Source organism: Taudactylus pleione, unplaced genomic scaffold, assembly GCF_031769625.1.
Source record: "Taudactylus pleione unplaced genomic scaffold, aTauple2 ptg000366l, whole genome shotgun sequence".
NCBI lineage: Eukaryota > Metazoa > Chordata > Amphibia > Anura > Myobatrachidae > Taudactylus > Taudactylus pleione.
This window is the reverse complement of record NW_028284767.1, coordinates 5,362,239-5,386,060: the sequence shown is the minus strand read 5'-3', so window position 1 is coordinate 5,386,060 and position 23,822 is coordinate 5,362,239. Positions and strand designations below refer to the sequence as shown.

The following is a 23,822-nucleotide window of genomic DNA, read 5'->3' as shown; positions in this document are numbered from 1 at the left end:
GAGCTCTCTGTCAGAGCGTCCGGCTCTGAATCAGGGCCTCTATGTGTTAGAGGAAGGTGAAGTGCTTGTTTTCGCAGGGATTTTATTTGGTTTACCCACTGTACGGGAAGATGATCTCTGTGGTAATGGAAGTAATGATTTGGAGAAATATTTCTCCATATAACAAATACACTTATATTAACACACCAGAAGAACATATAATAGATACTTTCAGCTGATCTGGTACACCTAAAATAAAAATGGACAAAATTTGTGTTGTGACCAGGAGGTGGCAGCAACTGTATATAAGTGAAGTGTCCCCCCCCCAACAGGTGTGCAGCAGATTCTGTGTGGGGAAAAGCATTATCCTTGTGGATAGAGCTCAGATGTGGGCTGATGAGAAGGCAGACCAGTCAGGCTGCCGTGCAAAACAGTCTATGTGGGATTGTGGCAGCCAGGAGGCCTGTGTCTGGACCATGCAGGAGGCAAGGGGGGACCACAAACTCTCAGACTGTGTGACATTAAAGCAGTGAAGCTGCAGGTTGAGGAAGCCAGGGCCTATATCTGTATGATACCAGGAAGGCCACCAGGACTGACTGTATTTGTGTAGCTGTGGCAGCCAAGCCAAGCCAGGCTGGAGCCAGTGATAGACCTGCAAGAAGCAGGCAGAGACTTTGTTGGCAGACTAGCTGCACCTCATTAGAGAGGGCTCAAGAAGTGAGTTAGACGCCCTGAACAGGGGCTAGGTTGTTTATTATTTTCTGTTCCTTTGTGTTGCACCTGTTTTTCCCTGCTTGAAGTAAAGCACCATATCCTTTATTTTACTTGAAAGCCGTGTGTGGACCCTCAGTAAGCACCTAAACACTGCAACAATCCACCCTCTGCCGAGCTAATTACCCCCAAGGTATCACACAAGGTAAACCAACCATAAATATTAATCAGTAAAGGAGGTGAGTGACAAAGGGTTTATGGTTTGTTGTGAGCAAGGCTAGTAATATACAGTAATCACTGCAATAGATATATATAATAATATAACAGTGGTTACGAATATATAGTGAGTATACTCACGAGACCACTGCAATTTACAATACTCCAAACAGACTGTCCACCAATATTAGTCCAGCACAACAAATTATGAAGGCAGCGAGGTAATGCGGATCCAGGTTTCAGTTGCTTCTTATAGTAAATAGAAAGTGTCCCTTGTCATATTATCTCCAGTTCGTTGAAACTTGGGATACAGACAGTTCCCAAAACCCCAGTTCATGGGAGTAAATTAAGTATGGTAGAGGATAGTTCCTCCAGGTGTGGTAACTTCAGTCCCTCGGTTGGGTCAAATAGGATATGCTGTAATGGTTCCCAGTGCGGTCATCAATAATTAAGTTGTGCTTGATCCACAATCTAGAGGAGGATATAGCCAAGATCCTTCTTCTGGCACTCACTGTTAGGCAACTGCTTGGACAACGACAAGCCAGTCACGCAGGAAATCCCCTGGTCACCTTTTGATATAATATACCAGGAATTGTAAGTGAGGTGAGTTCCAAAGCTAGGTGATAGGGTGGGGAGTATCTCACTCCATGACAGCCCAGTTGTCATATAAGTAAAGGGTGAGTGGGTTTGGATTGTGTGAGACACTCAACTATGTCCCTGTGTAACCAGGGTCAGCAGCATGGGGCAATTGGCAGCATATATTGCATTCTATAGCTCCTGTTTGCGGCCCCTTCATAAAATGGCTGCCAAAATTTTAAATAAGTACGGGACTCTAGTGATCGGGCTGCGGAAGAGCAGGATGGTCACACTTGTTGCGTGGCGTCCACAGGGATCCCCGCCCGACTCCCGCTGCAGTCTCCAATACTCGCTGTGTTAATAGGTGCGTGAGTGTCTGAGCTCCAGCTCAGTCTGCAGGGGAAGGCAATCCCAGCTTCGTGTAGGTGACTGCACCTGTCTGTCTGCTCCCCCGCGTTGTTAATGGCAAGGAGGTCCCAGAATCAGTTAGCAGCCGTGTCCTATTAGAGCACTAGGACAAGGCTCCCAGGGCACATTGGGGGTCAGCCACTCGGGCGGCAGGGAGAAGCCGCTGCGCTGTTCAAAAATCAATCAAGATGGCGTCGGGTGTCACTGCGCAGTAGAGGCCAAAGATTTGGCCGGACTCGGGTGTAAGTAATTTGTTCACTCCACAGCACCGGATTTATATCAGACTGATCGCCGTGTGTTCCCCTAGCCATAGGACCGGCGGAGTGTGTGATAGTTTGTCTGAGAAAGCCGTGCAGGCCAGTTTTGAAGGTACGAGGAGAGGAGCTGTTCAAAAAGCGGCCATCTCTGATGGCCCGCCCACCGGAAGTCCGATATATCTCCTTTTGATAATGTCATTGCACAGATTCCAAAGGCACCAAGCCTAGTGAGATTGCATTTAAGCTGCTAGTAGCACGTTCTTTCCAAAGATACACAATAACAAATCAATCTGACAGCTGCCAGAGTTACTTTGTGATACAAAAAGCAATCTGTTAGGTATAAAAATGTGCTTGGGGAGAGTTTTTATGTAATAGCATGCATGCAAAAAATGCCCCCTTTGTGAAGCTCTATCCCTTAGGGCTTACCCTACCAGACCTTCGATACAGCGTGTGGCTCGTGCTGCTCCTCCCATGAGCTTGCGTGCAGATAGTCCACTTGTAATGGCAGAAGCTGTTCCTGCAAGGGGTTATTAGAGGTCTCAGGGGAAGCGTATTTCCCGGGACCAACAAAAGAGTGAACACTGGCACTTTTTCCTCTAATCAACGGGTTTCTCCGCCTTTCTCCTAACTCAGTGGCTTCATCAGGAAATGGGTTTCAACAGGTATGGTTAGTGATAGCGGCAATACCGTTTATATATGGTATTGCCGCTAATTATAGCAGCTGTTGTCCCTGTTAAATACGTGTGCACAGCCTTGTGCGGGTCAAGTCTCACTTTCAGACTGTTTCTATATATCACATGGTTGCATAACAGCAACTGTGTTCTTTTCAAACAACCACATTCTGCTCGATTATCCCAATAATCATATTGTAGATTGCTAGTCTAATTCATATCTTACTATGACAGCATTCCTACATTATCTCATTATTCTAAACATTAAAAGGTAAAAAATAATAATAAAATATATCAACCATAAAAGTATCAATAGTAAAAAGATATATATTTATTTAAAAAACTTTTTAATTCTATTAGAATTGAAGTACAATTGTCTGCTTACTATATTAACTAAATATATATTGGTTTATTACCCTTTTCTGATTTTTTAATTTTCCTATGTTAGGTGTAATACATGTTGTAACTGTGACTTTATAAATTTCCCCATTATCTTGTAATTTATTGCAATCGGATTTCTGACCCAATTAAAGGGTGTATCTATACAATTTTTATTATTTTTAATTCTAGATAATAAATTACTTAACTGACTAGCGCCTCATTCTGCATGCTTCTAAGACTATATTGAGTCTGAAACATTTTTGAATCATCGTTTCAGCCAGTCAGTAACTATTCGAAGAACACAACAGTATCATGCTTTTATACCTGTTGATTCAAGTACATCAATAATATCTGTGAAAACCTTTTCTAAGGCTACAACATCATCTACAGTATTCGTTACAAAATCTCTAGACAAACTCCAGTTGACACAAATATATGGCTATATAGCCGTTATGTATAACAAGAAATGGTGGCTTGCTTAGGTGATGGACAAGAATGAAGACAAATTAAAAAGTGACCTTCCTTCATTCAGCTGGGCCTTCACCATCATTCTTTTATCCAAGGAAGCCTGATGTACTATGGATACCTCTAATAGAGGTTTTATGCAAAGTCGACCCTATAACTCCAACTGGAAGAATTTGTCATGTCTCCTTATGACACATTAAAAACCACTGAGGCATTGTCAAACTATCTTCAGCTAACAATGTTGACTGGCTAATACAATGTCAAGCAGGATTGCATATAATTGTTATTTACAAAAAAAATCAAAAATCAAAAACTGATTACATTTAAATACAATTTTTTATTACATTTTTTTTAAATAAACCTTTAAAAATGTAAAACATTTACTTTAAAAAAAATTTAATAAAAAATCCTATTTAAATCTAATAAATCAGTTGTTGATTGTTTTTTTTTTAAAAATCTAATTTTATGCAACCCTGTAACAAGTATTTCTCTTCAACTTGATTTATATAAATAAACTTATGAATCCATAAAATCTATTACCCATTAAGCTGCATACACACACAACGATTGAGTTAATGAATGATTTTAGTAAATGATTTTCTACCTTGAAAAAATGATCTAAAATCGTTTACTAAAGTTGTTCATTTACTATGTTCATTTAAATGTAATGAACGATTTTTATGAACTACAAACGATTTTTGCATATTAACTTAATGAAAATCGTTGAGTTGACAAGTCTGACTGAACTAAAAACTACAAACGTGAACGCGCATGAACAATAATCGTTCATCGTTTGACTCAGAAAGTGAACGATTTTTTCAAACGATTATCGTTAAACTATATCGTTTAACGATAATCGTTCAAAAAATCGTTGTGTGTGCATGCACCTTTACTACTTGTAATACCCCTGGCTTTTTTGAATAAACTTCCTTGCTTTAAAATTATTTTTAACTATGAACCCATTATCCACCCACTTTTAAATTTTGACAAACATTTAACATTAGTATAGACTATTTCCAGAAATTTGTCGACGCACTTTTTGAGATAATCATGATCAAAAATTTCAGTTTGATTTTGGAAAAAGATTTTCCTCACAAAGTCTATTGTGTTGTATATTATAGATAAGGGCATAAAAAACACAATAAAATTACATCACTCCCACCTCTCTAGCTTAATTAGGAGAGCTGTTGTAGAGATTTGAAAATATGCTGGTTGTGCGTTTGACAGATTTTTGAAAACGGCATGATATATTTAAATAATATTTTGTATTTTTCTTAGACTACATATATACTCTCCATATACCAAATTTTCTCAAAATCTGAGCTGGTGAGGTTGCCGAATTCAAAAAGGTTTTTTTTTTTTTTAACTGGCTTTAGATAATGGATTTCCTCAAGTTATAGGGAACATAGCCATGCCACATGCATATGGGTATCTCTAGCGGAACATTGTAGAGGGTGAAATACACAATTATTCTAGGTCTTCACTCTGCGATCAATATAGAATATTCACCCTTCGTATATAAATGATCAACCACCCATCCAGTTGTCTATTGTGTTTTTCTTGTTTCTTGTCCATGTATCTCAAAAATTAGAGCTAATCTAGCAAAATCGGTGTCATATTCGGAATCAGCACAAAATTACCCCAAAACCGCTCTAAAACGATTGGCAATAAAATGAGTGTTGATCAGTGTAATGTACACACACACCCAGGGCCTGATTTGGATTTATACACAAAACAGATTGTTTACATACAAATTTGATGGTTCTGGGTCGGCACAGGTGCGTGATTGCTCATCCTGCTGACTGACCTGCTGTGGCATTTGGGGAACAGAGCGGCGGTGGCAACCAGGACCATTCAACAAAATGGGGACTGTTGCTCCCAATTTTGTAGGCATGGTGAGCCCATGGTCTGCATCAGCAGAAGCAGACTTCCTGGAACCGGCAGAGGGGTTCCAATGGCCAGGCTGAGTAAGCTTCAGCTTTTGCAGAATAGCCGAGGGCAGCAATGATCACGATGGTGATCCTAAGCTGCATCTGTGGACGCTGCACTCGGAATGCAGATGTATGCAGTAAGTGTCTATTTCCTACAGACAACCCCTGCTGCATTTGCATTTTTGTCCACATCATAATGAGATCCAGTTTGATCAAATTATTTTAAAAAAAAATAGTCTAAGCCTGGCCTATAGGTTACCTTGTAAGGAGGGATGTGATGTCATGAAGTTTGATCCGATGACTGACTGCCCGGCGCACTTTTCTTATCCTCATATGCTGGTATACTAAGATGTCTAAGTGATATGGTGTCACGCTCCGGCCCTTAAAAACCACTTTCTTACCTCTCCGATGTCTGTCCAGGCACATCGCTCCCGGGTGGTGCTGAGGTTTGTCTCTGCTGCTCCTGCTTCGTCTGCTCAGTGTCCTGTCACTGAGCATGGGTATGGCTCACTGCAGCCTCTTGCTCACAACTTGTCTTTCCAGCATGACGACACACAAGCTACAACGCCAAAGTTCCCTCCTAAACCACAGTATCTGTCACCTGACGCTCTTCCTCCACTCAGAAAGCTGCTACCAGACCAGCTGATCGCAGCATCCAATGCCTGGGGATCCTCCCCTATAAATTCCATTTCCTGACTGGCCTCTGTTGCCAGTACAATGTCGCTTCTTGCTGAAGTTACAGCTCTGTACTGAGCTCCCAGGTACTCTGTAGCTGAACAGTCCCAGTACTTTATATTTAGTTCCTAAATCTGGTAAACAAGTCTACTATACCATCTTGAACTCCAGTCTGAGGGCCTGATTCAGCAAGGATCGAAGTTGTTTATATGCACGCAATTGGCCAATTGTTGCGTCCTGTGCATACGTATGCATTGCGCGAAGTAGCTATTGTGATCGGGACTGCAGAGGCTACGCAGACCCATGGCAGAGTGATTGAGAGGAAGTGCCGTTTGTGGGTGGTGACGGGGGGTTGGTCGGGCGAACACAGGTGTGTTTCAACGCCGTTGTATGGGCGTGCATAAATTATCCACTGTGATACCATACGCAGCCTGAGGCCTGATGGCGTGCAATTCCTGAGTGAGGCCTGACCTGCCTTAACTGTGCGTATGGGTCCGGATGTTACCAATTGTTTCGATGTGTTACCTAAGTGTACAGATGTGAGTAAGGGGAAGAGGGCACCCTTGTCTTAGGTTGCACTCGCTGATTATTGTAACTGCGCTGCGTGCGTATAAGCAGAATAGTGATCCTTGCTGAATCAGGCCCTGAGTTTTACCACTAAGACTTGTTCTTGCTGTTTCCATTGGTTCCAGCTGATACCTTCAATCATCGGTCCCATCTAATATCTTCAATCATCAATTCCATATATCATCTTCAAACCGATCAAGTTCATTAATTCATCAACATCGGACTCATATCAGTTAGGTTCTTTAATTCACCAACATCGGTCTCAAACCAATCCAGCATCATCAGTCCTAATCCGATTCTGCCCATTCCTTCAGTATTATACAGTATATCAAGTCCCATTCCAACCTGCTGTTCTATAAAGACATTCTATTCCTGTTCTATTCTTCAGGCCCATCATCCACTGCCATATCTCTACCTCCTCACAGCAATACATGAGGAAGTCCTGGCTCAAGCCACCTAAGTTCATTCATGTATCTCAAATCTCCTTTTCAGCCTTCCAACCCAAACCAACCCTCAGGAGTGACATATGGCTTTGATGTAATAATGTAATAATAACATTAACTGCAGGCTAAGAAAGGAGAACGGTTCCAGCGCTTCCGCTCTATTGTATTTGGTTGAAGTATTCTGAAATGATCATATAAAGAAAAAAAACTAAAAAAAAAAAAAAACCACACAATATATAGTGTGTAATATATAAAACAAAATACCAATCAGAAATAAAAATGCACTCACCCTTTAGATGTGAATGATAGGCACTGGACACAATTCTCTCTGTGGTCCTACGGTGGTTGCAAATGCAACGTAGATATCTCATGCAATGTGGTCGGTCAACTTCAAATAATAAAAAAAAATCGGAGGAGAGAAAATATCAAGCCTCCATGGTGTAGATCAATGTACCCAATAATTTGGTGCTGTAAAAGTATGTCATGTACTCACCTTATTAAAATATGTAGTGTACGTTGGATCCAATTTTCACTATGGTCCTACGGTGGTCAAAAATGCAACGTAGATCTTGTACACAATATTGTTAGTTTATTTTTAAGTCATCGGATAATTGGAGAAGACAAAAATTACAAGCTTCCATGTTGCAGATCAGTCTACCCAACAATAAAGTGCTATAGTAGTATATAATGTACTCACTTCTTCTATGATCCTAGCACCTTATTGTTGGGTCTTTGGTGATTTCTACTCTGCTCATACAGCTGATAGAGACCAGCACAGGAAGGCATATGGTGCATGTGCTGGTCCCTCATACACGGCAGTACCTCCTACTAAGTGGAGTATTACCCCAAAACCGCTCATTGGGCTGCCTCTCATTACCACTGCTAATATGTTGGTCCACCCCTGTGTCTATTGCCAACACAAATTCTGCCCATAGCTGGCAAAGTACATTTGGGGTTCCATTATCATGAGTCACAATCTATTGAACATGCCCTCATCAGTAGATTGAGAATCAGAGGAGTTGGCCAGAACCTCAGCTTCACTTAAATAAGACAAATATAGTGATATTAAAATGGCCAGGGCAGCTATAGCTTTCAAGACGTCCCTTAAAAATTGTATACTTCACATTGAGCCCGTAATGATAAATCTGAAGTTTTAAAAGTTTGCCCAATTGGGTTTTTGGTTCACTCTCGTTAAGGAATACGAGTGGATTTTAAAAAGCCAAGGGAGACTCCTACCTGTACTCACATTATTTCCTCCCTAAGCAGATCCTGCCTTGTACTCACTAGTGGCTGATAAGATACATAGTGATTTCTCCAAGCAGCAGGTATGGGGTAGTTTGCCCACCAGCTGTTAGATGGAAAGCCTCCCAGTGAACAAACAGTAGTTTGCAGGATTCAATGACCTTCAGTCTTGCTTTGTTTCTTCTCTCCCTTCTTAGATACTTCAAGAAACAGAAGAACCCACAAATGGTGGAACCTAAAGAAGTTTAATTACTTTGGTTTCTCCATACACCTTTCCTCTAGAGAGTGTAATGCTTCAATATCCCTATATAGCTTGCATTCATAGTAATATGCTTTTCCTATCTAGGAAGGCTTTACCAAATGTTTGTCGCTTTTTCCCATTGGTTTAATAAAAAAAAAAAATTAATAATAATAATAATAATAATAAAGAGTAATTCACTTATTTCTGACTCACCAGTAAACTGTTTATTTTTCTGGTTGATAAGTCTTGTGCTGGTGTCATTCTTTCCTTGGAATATTTTAGGATTTGCCTCCTTTGCTTTTCTGGTCATGTATTCGTAGGACTTGGATTCCCATCAGTAAGCTTCTGCAAAATTTGACATAAGGGGTAGACGCGCGTTTGCCAACCTGGTCATGAGCGCGCATAGGACTCACATTGAGATGGTTAGTGCAATGTTTTTTTCATTTTACTATGTCCCAACCAGGGGCAGAATTATGGGAGACAATGGAGGCGCCTGCCGCTTGGCTCCAGAACTGAAGGAGCACCTCGCCCACAGCATATTCACCCCACATAGGGCTGTAACTATGTACCCGGAGTGTACCATCACAGCCGCCCAATACATGGCACCCCTTCCCGGCACCTGAGAAGCCACCATACACTAGTGAAGAGCTCCATGTCAGACCATCAGCTGCTACCATTGTCTATCGATATCCTATCCGCATGCGAATTGCTACATTAGTGTCAGCGGCTGTGACAAGGGGGGCACCAAATTATAACTTGCCTCCGGACGTCTGGGATGAACTTACGCCACTGGTCCCAGCAGTGGTCGGGAAGCTTGCCATCCAGCCGTTGTTATTCCCTGGAACACATTAAGTTTGCAGGTCATAGATTCCGGTAGTTTTCTGTTGGCTTTAAAGCATGTTAAGTGATATCACACGTTTGATTTAGAACGAACACTGACAGCATACCATGAGAGGAAAACACCCTCCATTAGTGTTAACAGACTCACTGGGGCAGATGTATCAAACCTTGGAGAGGGATAAAGTAGAGACAGATAAAGGGGCATATGTATCAAACCCAAGAGAGCAATAAAGTGGAAAGCAATAAAGTACCAACCAACAACTTGTCATTTTTCAACACACAGCCTGTAAAATGACTGTTAAAAGCTGATTGGTGGGTGCTTTCTCTCTCTACAAGGTTTGATACATTCCCCCCCCTCCCTAAATGGAGTCAAGCAATTTCAAGAGATATATGCATACAGCACATCCCTATGTGAGCAAGCTTTCCTTATATTGAAGCAGACTATTAATTATATTTTTCCTATTTTCTCCAGGGGATAGATATACATTATTCCTCATCTGTTCACTGCAGTGTTACCTGGGATCCTCATCATTCGTCACTGGCACCATACAAGGATTGTGGAGCTTGAAGTTATTGAGGTGCAGGTTCATTACGTTGCACTGGTCAACACTGAATGCCGTTTTAATAATTGCTTCCCTGAAAATGGATTGATGTGGCTCATAGGCTTCATTACTAGAGCCCAGGGTGTAAATGACAGCCCAGCTACAATCTCAAGAGAGCAAAAAAGATCAAGCCCTCCAAGTGTGCAGAACGTATATCAACATCCAGCTCTGCTAAGGCCCAAGACAATAGAATGGGCTATGGGAGGTACTTTTGGTACGCAGGTTAGTAATGTTTTCTATCAATCACACCAAACCTTATGCTGCAAAATAGCCTTTGTATTGTGACTGCGACTGATAGTCTTTTCTGACAGACCCAGGAAGACTGAGTTTGACATGCAGAAAAACAGCTTGAGCTGCATCTGTGATGTATGCAATCACCGCTAATACTGACAGCAGAGACTGCCCCTTCCACTCATTTAAAAAAAATGCCATTTCAAAGGCTGGGTACACACGTAAAGATTTTCTGTCCAACCATCCAACTAGTTTATTGGTTGGAATGAAAATCTGGTAACGTATGGGAGTAAATGATGATCAGCAATTTGCTCCTAAATGCCAGAAAACAGATGAAAATGGTCGTTCAGACACGTTTGTTAAATGTTTGATCTGAAACATTTCTTCAAACAACAGTTTTTGTCCATTTTTCGGCGTTTGGGAGCAATTGGCTGATTGTCATTTGCTTTCATACCTTACCAGATTTTCATTCCAACTAACCAACCAACTAGTTGGATGGTTGGACTGAATATCTTTACGTGTGTACCCAGCTAAACTCTTTGGTTACCAGATAATGAATACCAAATTGTTACGCTTTCTGCTTGCACGTAAAAAAGGGCAGAACTCCAACTCAATGCAAAGTGTGTCAAGTCTGTTTATCAGTGGATATCCTATTGAGACGCCTACCGGCCTTGGCACAAAATCCGCCAATGTACAACCAAAGAAGCACCATTGAGCAGGCATTGGCTACACCATCAGTCTTTAGAGCAACCCTAGGATTACTCAGAATGTCCGACTGTACATGGCGCCATTGCCAGTGGAACCACGACTTTCAACACAATCCCTGACACCAGCATGCCCATCAATAAGAGCCCCCTCCCCCAGTCATTACCCAGGAATGCCTAATGAAATTGTATGGATCTCCAATTCCAATACACGTCCCACGATGTTAACCAGTTCCCGATGTTCTAAATCTGTCCACTTCTGAATCAGACCGTTAATCTATACTGTTACCTGTGTCTGTACCTTGAAAGCTGAAAATTATTAAGTCTTTTTAACTTTTCCAACGTGCCACTATAAATACATAGTTGACAACTGTTGAGAAAATGACATTTTGTTGATAGCAACCAGTCAGGTTCTGTAATTTCCTATTCCAATTTAGAAATAGTAAAAAAAAAAAAACCACACACGATTGGTTGCTATGGGAAACTCCATGTTTTTACAAAGTTAACATTTTTGGGGACTTTGTTTCAAAAATATTCTCCTTAATACGGTTTCACTGTGTACACAAGGGTGAGCTTTAGGTGATCTATTTTGCATTCAAGTAGATTGGTGGAATAATTTAGCCTGTGACCACACTGCAAGCTCCATTACCGAGAGATAGAAATTTATTTGGCCATATCCGTTCTAAGATTGTAGGCACTATGGAGAAGATGCCCATAGCAACCAATCAACTTCTACCTATCATTTTGATTGGTTGCTATGGGCAACTTCTCCACTAGAAGACTCTAAACACTGCTTGATACATCTCACATACTGATAAATTGATAGAAAAAATAATGACTCCTAGTCAAAAATGACTGTCAACAGTAAGGAAATGCACAAAACCTTTGCTAGAAAAAAAATGGTTTATTTCATAGAGAAGAGACTTTGTTCCATAGGAATAATGTACAGTAAAAGGATACAACACAGCAAAAGATAGGGCCACCCCAGAATTACAAAAAAAAAAGGTTAGTTGAACAAACATTCATATTGCTAAACCAAAGATAACCATCGTCATTTCAAGACGATAGTACATGTAATTCTACGGTCATGTACACTATGGTCTGGGTTTTAAATTAATAAATAACTAGAAATGTTTTTTTTTATTATTTCCGTTGTAAACAGTTTCTTCAACTTTAAACAAACCGTGTAGCATATTTGATACAAACATTGGAATGTGATGCACATTAACAATAAAGTGTTAGAATTAGATGGATATATTATAGTGAGGCTACTCTCTTTTTCTATGTGGAACAAGATTTAAATGTAAGGTGTGAAGGAATGTTTTAACAATAAAAACAAAAACATAAATGGCTTTCAACCCTCAGTTACCTTCACATGAAAGCACAGGGTGCTCGCACAAACTCGATTAAATAAATAGTAGAAAGTGCTACACTGCAGTGAGTGAATATATATATAGCATATAGCCAGGTTTCCAGCTATATTGCTTCTACCCTGTCAAAGCAAGACATCGGTAAAGGTACATGCGGTAAATCAGGTACGGATTCCTTAATATGCTGCTGTAGGAATTTACATGAAAAGGTCACAATAAAAGTAGTTTATGGGCTTCAACTCTTTGATCAAAATATTTGCTGAGATCATTTGTTTTTTTATATATTTTGTTTAGCAATATTGTAGCATTTCCATGTTTTTTTTGTTTTAAACTGCATAGAACGTATGATATGTGTTTTATATTGTTGTATGTGTGTGTGTTATTTTAGATGTACTCCTACCCAACTACCTATAGACATGAAAGATGCATATGACTCCCCTCACTAACATTACTAGATGTGTCAGATTGGGATGTAGTCAGCATCCCGGCATGCGGGATGCCGACAGTCTTTAATAGCGGTGGATTCCAACAAATGGTCGGGATCCTGGCACCAGTATCCCGGCCGCCGGCATTGCCAAGGTAAGTATCGGGGTGTTAGGCAGCGGCATCAGGCATTAGGGGGAGGGACGGTTTGGATTAGGGTGCGGGGAGGGGGAGGTTAGATTTAGGCACTGGGGAGGAGGTTAGGCACCGGGGAGGGAGGGTTAGGGTAGAGGTTAGGGTTCCACTTACCTTCATTCCTTATGGGTGTCGGGATACTGACTGTCGGGATGCCACTGTCAGTATTCTGAGCAGAGAAATCCCGATAGCCGGGATTTCATACCCATTCCATCAGATTACATACAAAAGACACAGCGGCTGCACTACTGCGTCCAGAATCAGGATCAGGCCCAATGAATTCAACTGGGATTTGTGTTTGAATTTCATATTAACTTAATTGCTACCTAATATGATGAATGTAGACATAACGTAACTGAACAATTTTACTTTCTTTTCTGTAAACAAGCATAGTATATTGATCAAACAAGCAAAAGTTACTTACACACATGAAAAAAAGAAAATATATATCACATACTTTAAGAAATATAATTCCCTTGGCCCTGAAGAAAATCCTGTATTTGTTAAGAAGAGTCAATAAGTTTATAATGCAGACATTTAACTTAGGAATAGAGGAAATAAAAATGGAGCAGTGCTTAATGCATAATTCTATGTATACTTAATTATCTTAAATCTTCTAGCGTCTGACAAGCTCCAGTGTAATACATATTTACGGTTTCACTCTCACGAAAATGTGTAAGGTGGTATTTAGTTTAAAAATACAAATACACTTCAAAAGAAAAAGCTATAAAAGGAAGCACCATTCTATCTGCACGCTCTACTTTGAGGAGTACAAGGTTAGGAATTAAATGGGTTACTACCGATATATAAATCTACATATGTGCATTATTTAGTAATGAATTGGGCTCCTCTACTGGAAGCAAGTGCTAAATAGTTAGGGTGTGATTTTGGTCCATACTCTTTTCTACAGTATATAGTATGCTTTTCTTTTATTCAGCCCAAAGACGAGAATATGGACCAACAGGACATGTAATAAAGCTATCCATTCTGCAATCATGGAAAATAAGTGGATGACGGCTTTCCTGTGTGCCCAGTCTCCTTTCTTATTTCATATGTTTTGAAAGCATGTGACGCTGCAAAGTGCTGTGTTCTCCGAAACACATGTTACAAACTTCGCATTGGTGAGGTCTTTCTCCAGTATGGCTCTGCTGGTGACGTGTCAGCTCCCCGGCATCCCGAAACCTGCGCTGACATATTTGGCACTGGAAGGGCTTGCCACCAAAATGAGTGTACTTGTGACGCGTGAGGTGCGAAGTCCGCTTAAAAGCTTTGCCGCAAATCTTGCACACATGAGGCTTCTGTTGAGAATGGGCAATGCTGTGTCTCTGGAGGTAGGATAGATACTCAAATATTCTAAAGCACACTGGACATTTATAGACCTTTCGAGGAGCTAATGATTTTGAGACATCAGCATGTGTGCTCTCTGAGCTGTACTCGTTGGTCGGATTACTTAATTTTGTAGATTTAGGCTCTTCTACAACTACAGTGTAAGGCAGCCCTTGGCTATCGATAAGTAGAAATCTCCTATATGTGGAGTTCCCTGCGGGCTTGTCTTTTTGCTTAGCCACTGCATGTTCCCCTTTCACTTTATCAGGTAGTGAATTTCTATATTTATCTCTTTGTATTCTATTTAGTGTAGCCCTACATGCCACGGTTTTGCCACCATCAGTATGGGTAAACGCACCACTCACAGTAGGAATGTCCTTGTAAGGTGAACGGTGTTGATCAAACATCTTCTGGTGCACTCTGTCCATTGTGCGGGCTGAGGAGTCTTGATCACTTTTAATTCTTTTCCATGGTCCACTTGTCTCACTGTGATGCGGCATGTTATTTTGCACCATAATTCTCTTATGGGAATGATTAAATGGAATTCCGAGGTAACGGTTTGAGTCTTCACGGTACACTTCTTCGTTACCTTGTATAGGGGATGCATTTATTATTCTTGTTTTTCCGCCAGGGACCTTAGTCTTGTTGCACAGGACTGAGACTGAATCTTTGGCATTGGTGCAAGTGGTGGCATTTACCTTTACACCTTCCCTGAAAATTTGGGAATTTGTCTTCTCTCTTTGTGGAATATATATATAACTGGTATCTCTCGTTAGAACGGGCAATCTTTTAACGTCAACTCCAAAAGGTGCCTTTAAGTTGTGTGAATCCTTGCTGTAAGCAGTACGTGCTACATTCTCTCTGTGGTACGTTTGATTTGGTGCAGATTCAGCCCATTTGTTTATGGAATATTTATTAATGGTATTGGTTCGGCTTTCCTCAGAACAAGCTCTTTTCATTTCCCCTTGTTCAATTGATGTGGGGTAATGTCCATAAGTGGCTTTTCTGTTGACATGCAAGTATCTGGCCTCCAGCTTTGCAGACTCCTCATTTCTCAATACATTGGTTGTCCTCCTAACAAATCGCTCTGTAGGCATGTACTTGCCATGATATACTTGTAAGGTTTTGCGTGCAGTCATGTCACCTCGCTGATTCAGAAATTTAAAGTTGGTTGCTGCCATTTTCCAGCTTTCTGGATCCATTCACAAAAATGTGGCAAATTAGATTAGAATGGATCTGAGAACTCAGTGCACCTACAGAACAACAGAATACCATTAATAGACAACAATTGCATATTGTGTTATAGGTTATAATTTTGGAACTATTCGGTCAGGTTTATGGTTATAGCAGGTAGCTCCTGCAAACCTACAGCTTAAGACTTTCGCTGATCAGGACATAAGTGCACATCAGGCTGTGCACACCAGATAATACCGTTACTATATGCTGAATCTTACTGACAGTCATCATTATTCCTTTGTACAAACAAGGAACTATAATGGTGGGTACACACTGGGCGATAAGACTGAGCGACTGCACGAATACGACATCGTAATCGTGCAGTCACTCAGTAATCGTGCACAAATCGTGCACTTTTATGTCGGAAATGACCAGCGATGCGCACTCCCGCTGGTCGTTTCCGACATTGTCCATCGCCTGAACATGCAGCACAATCTGACGATAACGACAGATTGGCATGTTCAGGAATGATGGACAGTGCCTGCACTGAACGACTGATCGTTCAGTGCAGACACTACAGGGGATCAGGAACGACGGTACGATTATGATGTCGTAAATGTACTGTCTTTCCTGATCGCCTAGTGTGTACGCACCTTAATAGTATCTCTCTGTCATTATATCACACTATACAGCATTCAGTATAAAGTACAATACATGAACAGCGATGTCCTTCCTATCTTTACCAGAAACCTCATCACTGGTATCATCACTAATATTTCTATAGATACCTATATAAATGGCAGACTTAGGGTCAGATTCAGAGATGGAAGCATTTTTGTACACAGCGGCTGTGCTACAATATGCAAAGACCGCAGTAGGCATCTTAAGTATTAAGATGCCCACTGCCGGCTTCTCTGATCCGAATCAACTGTGGGACCATCGGTCATCTATACCCTCAGGACGGCCCGTGTTTTCACGCTGTCAGGGCCAGTGACTTGCGGGCACTGCGTGCAATCTCACAGGATCTGCACATGCGCAGATCTCACACCACTGGAGATGTACGTAAACCATTGGGTTTGAATACATCTCTGAATCAGTCAATTTAACTAGCAAGACCCAGATTGGCTCTCTGCATTCTGCCCCGATGATATTAGAGCAAGTATTAACATGCGTGACCATTAGTTACTATGTAAGTGTTTTTGCATTTGAACACGTCAGTTCAATTAAATAAATAACAATAATAATGTCGTCCCACATAGCATTGAAATATGTGAATATTCAAGTAAAAAAATAAGAACACACACAAAGTTGGATAATATTGTAAGATACATACACACCATGCATATATAATAACCCACCATTGCCTGTAATAAAGTGTGGATATTAAATATGATAGACCAAAAAATTGTAGTGCTACAAATTCAGAAACAGAGACTATGAGCTCGATTAAATTGCCCGCGATGTAAATAGCGCCGGGAGATAGCTCCCGGAGTTACTCTATTCTGCGCGGTGTTTAATCGGAGAATGCCCGTTCTCGCGACTAAACACCCTGTTTAAGGCACGAGAACGGGAATTTCCCGACCTAACTTCCCGGCGCGAAGGGCAGAAAACAGCCTCGTGCCTGTGCTTTTACCAGATTTCTACTCGCATCCCCAGAGGGTTGCAATAAGAAATCCTTAGTTGGGCTTTAGCAGCGCGGTGTATTGAATACCTCCAGGAGCTGAATCGAGCCAAATAAGTATGATAACGTCTGTGAATACGGTGGCCTAGGTCATTTACTCCTGCACAGAAGTATATAAAATATAGAAAATTTTGTATAGAAGTATACAAAGCCCTCACCCATTCCTCTCCCATTAACATCTGACCTCATCTCCCTTCACTCTCCTGCCCGCCCTCTTCGTTCAAGAAATGCATGCCGCCTATCATACCAAATTATTACTTCCCCCCACTCCTGCCTCCAATATTTTGCCCGTGCTGCTCCCCACCTTTGGAACTCTCTCCCTCTTCCCATCAGACTCTCCACCTCTCTACAATCCTTCAAACGGGCTCTCTCAAGACCCACTGCTTCATCAAAGCCTTCCAGCTCTCATCCCAAGTTGCTGCTACATATTCCTTCCTCCCTTTTTACCCTATCTGTGTCACACCTGCTTGTCTGCCCCTCCCCTTTAGAATGTAAGCTCTTGCGAACAGGGCCCTCTACCCTCTTGTTGTTCTCCTTACTTATTTTCATCTACTTCTTACTCCCCACTAGGGCACCTAACACTTTGCTTTGCGGTGTTGCTTATCTGGGTGTTATGGTCGCCAATGTAGCAATGTATATTATCCATGTCCTTGTCCTGCATTGTACTGTTAGTCACTTTTTTGTTTATGTACTTTGTAAGGTGCTGCGCAACACTTGTGGCGCCATAAGCGATAATAATAATAATAATAAGTCTGCTGTCATGCTGGTGTTCTTGCACAGTAGTAGGTGGAACAGAGAAATGGCTTAGACCACACTGTTTAGGAAATGTAAAACGCTTGCCACTACAAAAGTGTGGACCCTCTGGCTTTTCACAGTTTTGAACACCTGAATGAAACACACTTCTTTGCAGGAGTATAGGACCGAGGCTACCATACTCACAGCCTTTCAGCAGTGACCTTACATAACAACAGAGTACCATTAATAGACAACAATTGAATATTGTGTATTATATGTTAAGCTTTTTCCTATTTCTGGAAACAGATTTACTTCTATTGGATTAAGAACATAACACATATAGGGATCAATTCAATTAGGCACAAGACATGTCAGTTTTCAGAAGAATAACTTGAAACACTTAATTGATGTGGTCGTATGGGATGCGAATGCAGCCAGCTGTGCTTAAGCTGACAAGGTACGTCCACACCGACTGCTGTGATTTTGAAAAGAAAATTTCTTCTACATATGTGCAGAATAGATCTCCTCTGACTCCCCGGACTCTCCTGCAGACCCGGCAATTTCTGACCGGTTTTGCTGGAAAAATCATCAGTTAAGTGGTTAAAAAAGTTATTACTGGGACAGACATCTGCAGGTGTATTGCTGGGAGAGGGGTTTTACAACTTGCAAATGAGGTGTAAAAGTATTTTGTCCAACTTTTTACAAACTAATATGAAAATACTCAAAAATTACTATACAGTTCTGTGCCATAATGTTTGTAAACACTTTAATTTGCTGAACACCACATTTGCTATCATTTTTCACCAATAATGAAAAAGTGCAAAAAAACAGCCATTTGACACCTTTTAGGAACCTCTTGTATTTTCGTTATGGCCACTGACATCCTGACAGCCTCCTATATGGTCATGCTACCTCAGTCGTCACTTTTTGGGGGTCCAGAATGGTTTCTCTACTTTTTCACACACTTCTCCCAGGTAGCTTTTTATAGAAAAGCCATCTTGCTGTGAGTCCCACAAATGACATTTCTAATTGAATATTGCATTTCTCATGTGCCCATTTATGTGATGTCAGTGAGTTTCATGAAACAAATACTTTCACAAACTCGCACCTAATAGGATTGAACCCGTAGAGACTTTGGACAGTGTTACTCTTTCCATTCATCACATTAAAGACCTGGCGAATATAAGTATTTATTCACTAATTACATTTGATCAGTTAGCTTCTTTTTTGTATATACACTTTATTTTCATACTGTATTTCTGTTGGTTTGTTATTTTTAAGCTCCACTCCCAGGACATATTGTTATACCTAATACATTAAATATATTTTTATTTATTTCATTTAGTCTCTGTTTCTGTTCCTATTTGGTCTATCATCTTTTGTAAGAAGGCTGGCATCCCTCTATTGTTATCAGCAGCAGAACTACTGGGATACGGTTTCTATTTACTCTTGGGTGAATTCCTTGGAGCCAGGAATTATTTCCATTGTTATATAGACCCATATTAACATCCCCATAGAAATCACAATTTATATAGTCAATTTTGCTAAATATTTGCGAAAAGTTGCATCAGTTGTATTACCAAAAGTGTCTGTACATTTAAAGCTGGGTACACAATAGATGCTATGTCGCCTGACGGTGGATAGAGCCAACATTTCGTCCATATCGGCCAGTGTGTACGCACTATGAGGGACCACGTGCGTTCCTGTAGGGTTGTTCATCGCATCGACAGATCGAGCCTACATGCTGCTCAATCTGTCAATTTGATGAATGACACTATGCTTCTGGAGGCGGCTGGTGAACAACATATCTTGTGGTCACTCACCAGATCGTGTGGTGTCAAACGACCGCATGATATGATGTTCGTCGCATCGTGTGGCGGCCATCTAGTGTGTAACCGGCATAAGTTTGTCATTTTAAAATGACTGTTGAGGTGTGTATCAAATAATGGCAACAAGTGCATCAATAATGTCTGGGACTGCAGCTTCTGATTGTTCCTCCCACTAGAGCTGCCCATACATGGAACGCTTATTGTTCCAATCCTGCCAATTAGCAACCATTCTGGGCGATTAGCACTCAGTGTATGTACATTATCCAACTTTGGAAAATGTAAGAAGAAAACAGTTGTGAGTGTTGGTTTGACTTTCAAACATGATTGATCATTTAGACCAGACTCGGAAAACCTGTGGCTCTCCAGCTGTTGTAAAACTACAAGTCCCAGAATACCCTCCCACCGATTAGCTGGTAAAGCATGCTGGGACTTGTAGTTTCACAACAGCTGGAGAGCCACAGGTTGGCCAGACCTGGTTTAGACCATAGTTTTGCCGATTTCAGGTGTACTTCATATTGTGCCGATATAGATCATTTAGTGTACAGACACAGGTCAAAATTGTTAACTGCATTTAACATTTGAATGTGGCTCTCAACAGCTAAAAATGTGGGTAGTTACACAGTTAGGGCAACATTTTAATTTGCTAAATACTCCAGTATGACAACAAGGATTAATAAGTATTAGTAATGGACTCGACATGTAGCATATGGTATCACAATATCACAATCTCCAGGTCAGCCCTTTAAGCTCAGACACCTGTAAGTTTTCTAGGGCCTTATTTAATATAAGCCAAACATTTGGCATTTTCAATTAGACCTATCTCCACTTGTCTTAATTTTAGAAGTGTTTAACCCCAAAGCAAGCAGCGATGCTGGTAAACCTCCCCTTAGGACTCTCTAAGAGGAGCCAGGAAAGTTAAAATGCAGTGAAACGATGCGCATGGTTTTCCCACGCCACATGTTTACATGTGTATTTGTGTGTTTGCTTTTGTACATTCTTTATAACACCAGTGCTCTCCCCAGAATTTTTTTCCAGCCGAGTGGCATCAAGAATTAGCCGGGTGGGGGCCTTCACAATAAAAAAAAGTGTTTTAAACCCTGACATTATGATTTAAACTTGAAATAACATTTTATATATAAATTATCCTCTTCTTGTTAGGGGCCCAGTTGTCTGATTATGAAAAAGCTGCAAAGTCTGTAGGATCTGGTCCTTTTTATACAGCTCCCAGATACTGTCCCCACTTACAGGCTCCCAAAGTGCCGGGTGGTAGGCGGTTTCTTGGCGGGTGGTGCACCCGCCAAAAACAGCCTGGGGAGAACACTGGACACAGTGATGCTAAATGTAATTTGAGTTGGTTGAAGGGTCAGGTGTTAAATGAGAGGGGCGAACCTGTCATTATCGGCGCTGCTATCTACAAGATAGCAGCCTCGATGTGCTGGCAGCTGTAGCTATCGATATCGACAGCAGCCATTGCCCTACCACCACAGCAGGAATAGTGGCTGCCGGCTCCGGGGGCTGCATGCGGGATCTTGCGAGATCTCACGCTTACCCGGTGAAGCCGGCCAGGAGGTGAGACACAGCACATCAGCACTAGGCTGATGCACTGTTTGCTCAGGTAGGGATCGCTGGAGGGGGGAGTTTTCACTCCCCCACTCTGGCAGATGAGATTTCTTACATCTCATCGGTAGTGCTTCTTGCTTAGCCTGTTTCAGTTCTTTGCAAAATCATAAATCCTGTATAGAAGATGATCAATTTTAGTTCTTGTTTTCAACAATACACAAAATAATAATTAAAAAAACTGATGCTTGCAAATCATCCTGTTATCAATGTATAATGGCACAAAAACAGACAAATCACAAGTGCACAACTCCAAATTACTGATTACATATAAATATATATACATTATGCATATAATAACATTTTGCACTCAATAGAGGTTTTAGAATAATCATGGCCAAGGTTATGGGCCTACCTACCATATCCAGGTAACCTCTGTAGGAAAGGTCCCTAACATACTATGGTTTAAATCCAGAGCGCAGGACACCCCTAAATCGGCACAGCCGAGCCACGCCTGGGCATCGCTATAATGAGAAAAGTGAAGTGAGAAAGAAAGGTAAGAGCAGCTGTGGCTGCATAGAAAGGTGAAAATACAAATATAATAAAAACAAACAGTAAAGTGTTAAAATTGTGCAAAACAGGAAGAATGTGTTATAATGCGATGCCCTGAAGCAGACCAACCAAAGCAATCCAGGGGACCCACGCCCCAAAACTCAACCCAAAGTTGCACTACAGTATATAACCTGTAGGACTTACCTAAAATTGTGCCTATTACTAGTGTGCATAACAATAACAGACTCCATGCTATTAAACCAATAAGGGAGGGGTGCTAGTCTGTGCCGATTTAGGGGTATCCTGCGCTCTGGATTTGAACCCTAGTAGGTTAGGGAGCCACCCGACAAAGGTTACCGGGATATCGTGGGTAGGCCCATAACCTTGGCCATGATTATGCTAAAAACCTCTTTTGATTGCAAAATTGTATTGCATAATGTATATATATTGATATATAAATCAGTAATTTGGAGTTGTGCACTTGTGATTTGTCTGTTTTTGTGCCTGCAATAAAGTCTCAACAGGTAGCACCTCCCATTATATATATTCAGGGTGTGCAGTCCAGGAAACTTTCCTATACAATCAATATATAATGAAAAGAAAAAATAAGTAGACATCTAACCTAAATCAGTGATAGGCAAGCTGATTCACTTCGAGGGCCCTCCAATCTTCAAAACGTTACTTTTAAACTCAATAGTAAAACTATACATTTCATAAATCAAAGAGATATCCATCTATAATAAGATATCAGCGGGGCTTTTGAATAAGTATTACAATCTATAACATACAAATAAGACAACAAGCAGGAAGTAGCTTTGGGATGCAAGCGAGGGTTGTGTGCGTCCCCAGGGCCACCTGTTGCTCTTCACTGGCCTATATCGTCCTTCTATGTTTTTACTTTGGATTAATAGATTTGTTTGTTTGTTTTTTAAATAAATTTAGCAAAAAAACAAAAAAAAGAAACATACCAGATTTCAGTAAACATTTTAAACACCTATGTATCCAATATCTACAAATATGTAATTACTTTCATGCTGCCAAAGGTCATAGCCAAAATAATAGAAATAAGATACACATATCTCAGTATGAAGGTGTGAGTAAGCAAAGTTTTCCAGGCACAAGCCATATTAATCTCCTGTAAAATAGTGCTTGCTGTGATTGTTATCCTGCTTGAGCCATATACAAGTTGAATAGTAATCCATGATTACAGCAATGTATTCTGCAATCAGCACATATTATTATCACTGTGACTGGTATGGGGAGATGAGTGCGATCAGCAGATATAACATGCATAGGATAAATGAAGTTGCAATGCAGCAGCATACGAGACATGCACGATCTAGTATTCTCTATCAGATACTGTAAGACATGACGTCTAGTGTTCCTGACACCCGAAGTAGCAGTAATTGTGGTGTAGGTGCAGATGGCTGCCCATTACCTGGATCCTCCTGTCTCTCTCTCTCCCGGGTGGTGACCCGTTGTGGGTAAGTAGAGGTTTGGGGGAAAGGGGGAGTGAGTGTTCCTGAGAAGGAAGAGAAGGGTGCTGCAGTGGAATATGTCCTGCTGGAAACAGAAGCCTAGTGCAAATAACATTCGTACTATGGTTCCCCCCTATGTGACTGATTGCAGCACCTGCCTGCTGCTCCCAGCAACATACAGAGCCTGTGCAATGCTGCTTGCTGCCACGTTACTCTTTCTACATGCTACATACATGACGTGCAGGCTGCACAGCACATGCCATTCATTATTACACATCAGCATAGACTGGTGCTTTGCAGTGCATGTGCCATTATTCCTTTATTACTGTAGCTAATGTCATCAGAGAAGCATCGTAATAT

At 41.0% G+C, this 23,822-nt stretch overlaps 2 protein-coding genes across 2 annotated transcripts in view; both read right to left on the bottom strand.

The window, feature by feature from the left end:
• The window catches only part of LOC148508440 (uncharacterized), a 119,133-nt gene extending 95,650 nt beyond the window's left edge, over positions 1-23,483 (bottom strand). The window contains exon 1 of the mRNA XM_088444549.1: positions 23,423-23,483. The gene's annotated coding sequence lies outside the window, so the exon portion shown is untranslated. The remainder of the gene's footprint in view (positions 1-23,422) is intronic.
• Positions 12,047-23,509, bottom strand: LOC148508439 (uncharacterized). Its single transcript, XM_088444550.1, has 2 exons — positions 23,423-23,509; positions 12,047-15,707 (listed from the first exon to the last, which is right to left on the bottom strand). Exon 2 carries the CDS (start codon positions 15,654-15,656, stop codon positions 14,172-14,174), a length of 1,485 nt encoding a protein of 494 aa, XP_088300676.1. The 5' UTR covers positions 15,657-15,707; positions 23,423-23,509; the 3' UTR covers positions 12,047-14,171.
• Positions 23,510-23,822: the final 313 nt, after the last annotated feature.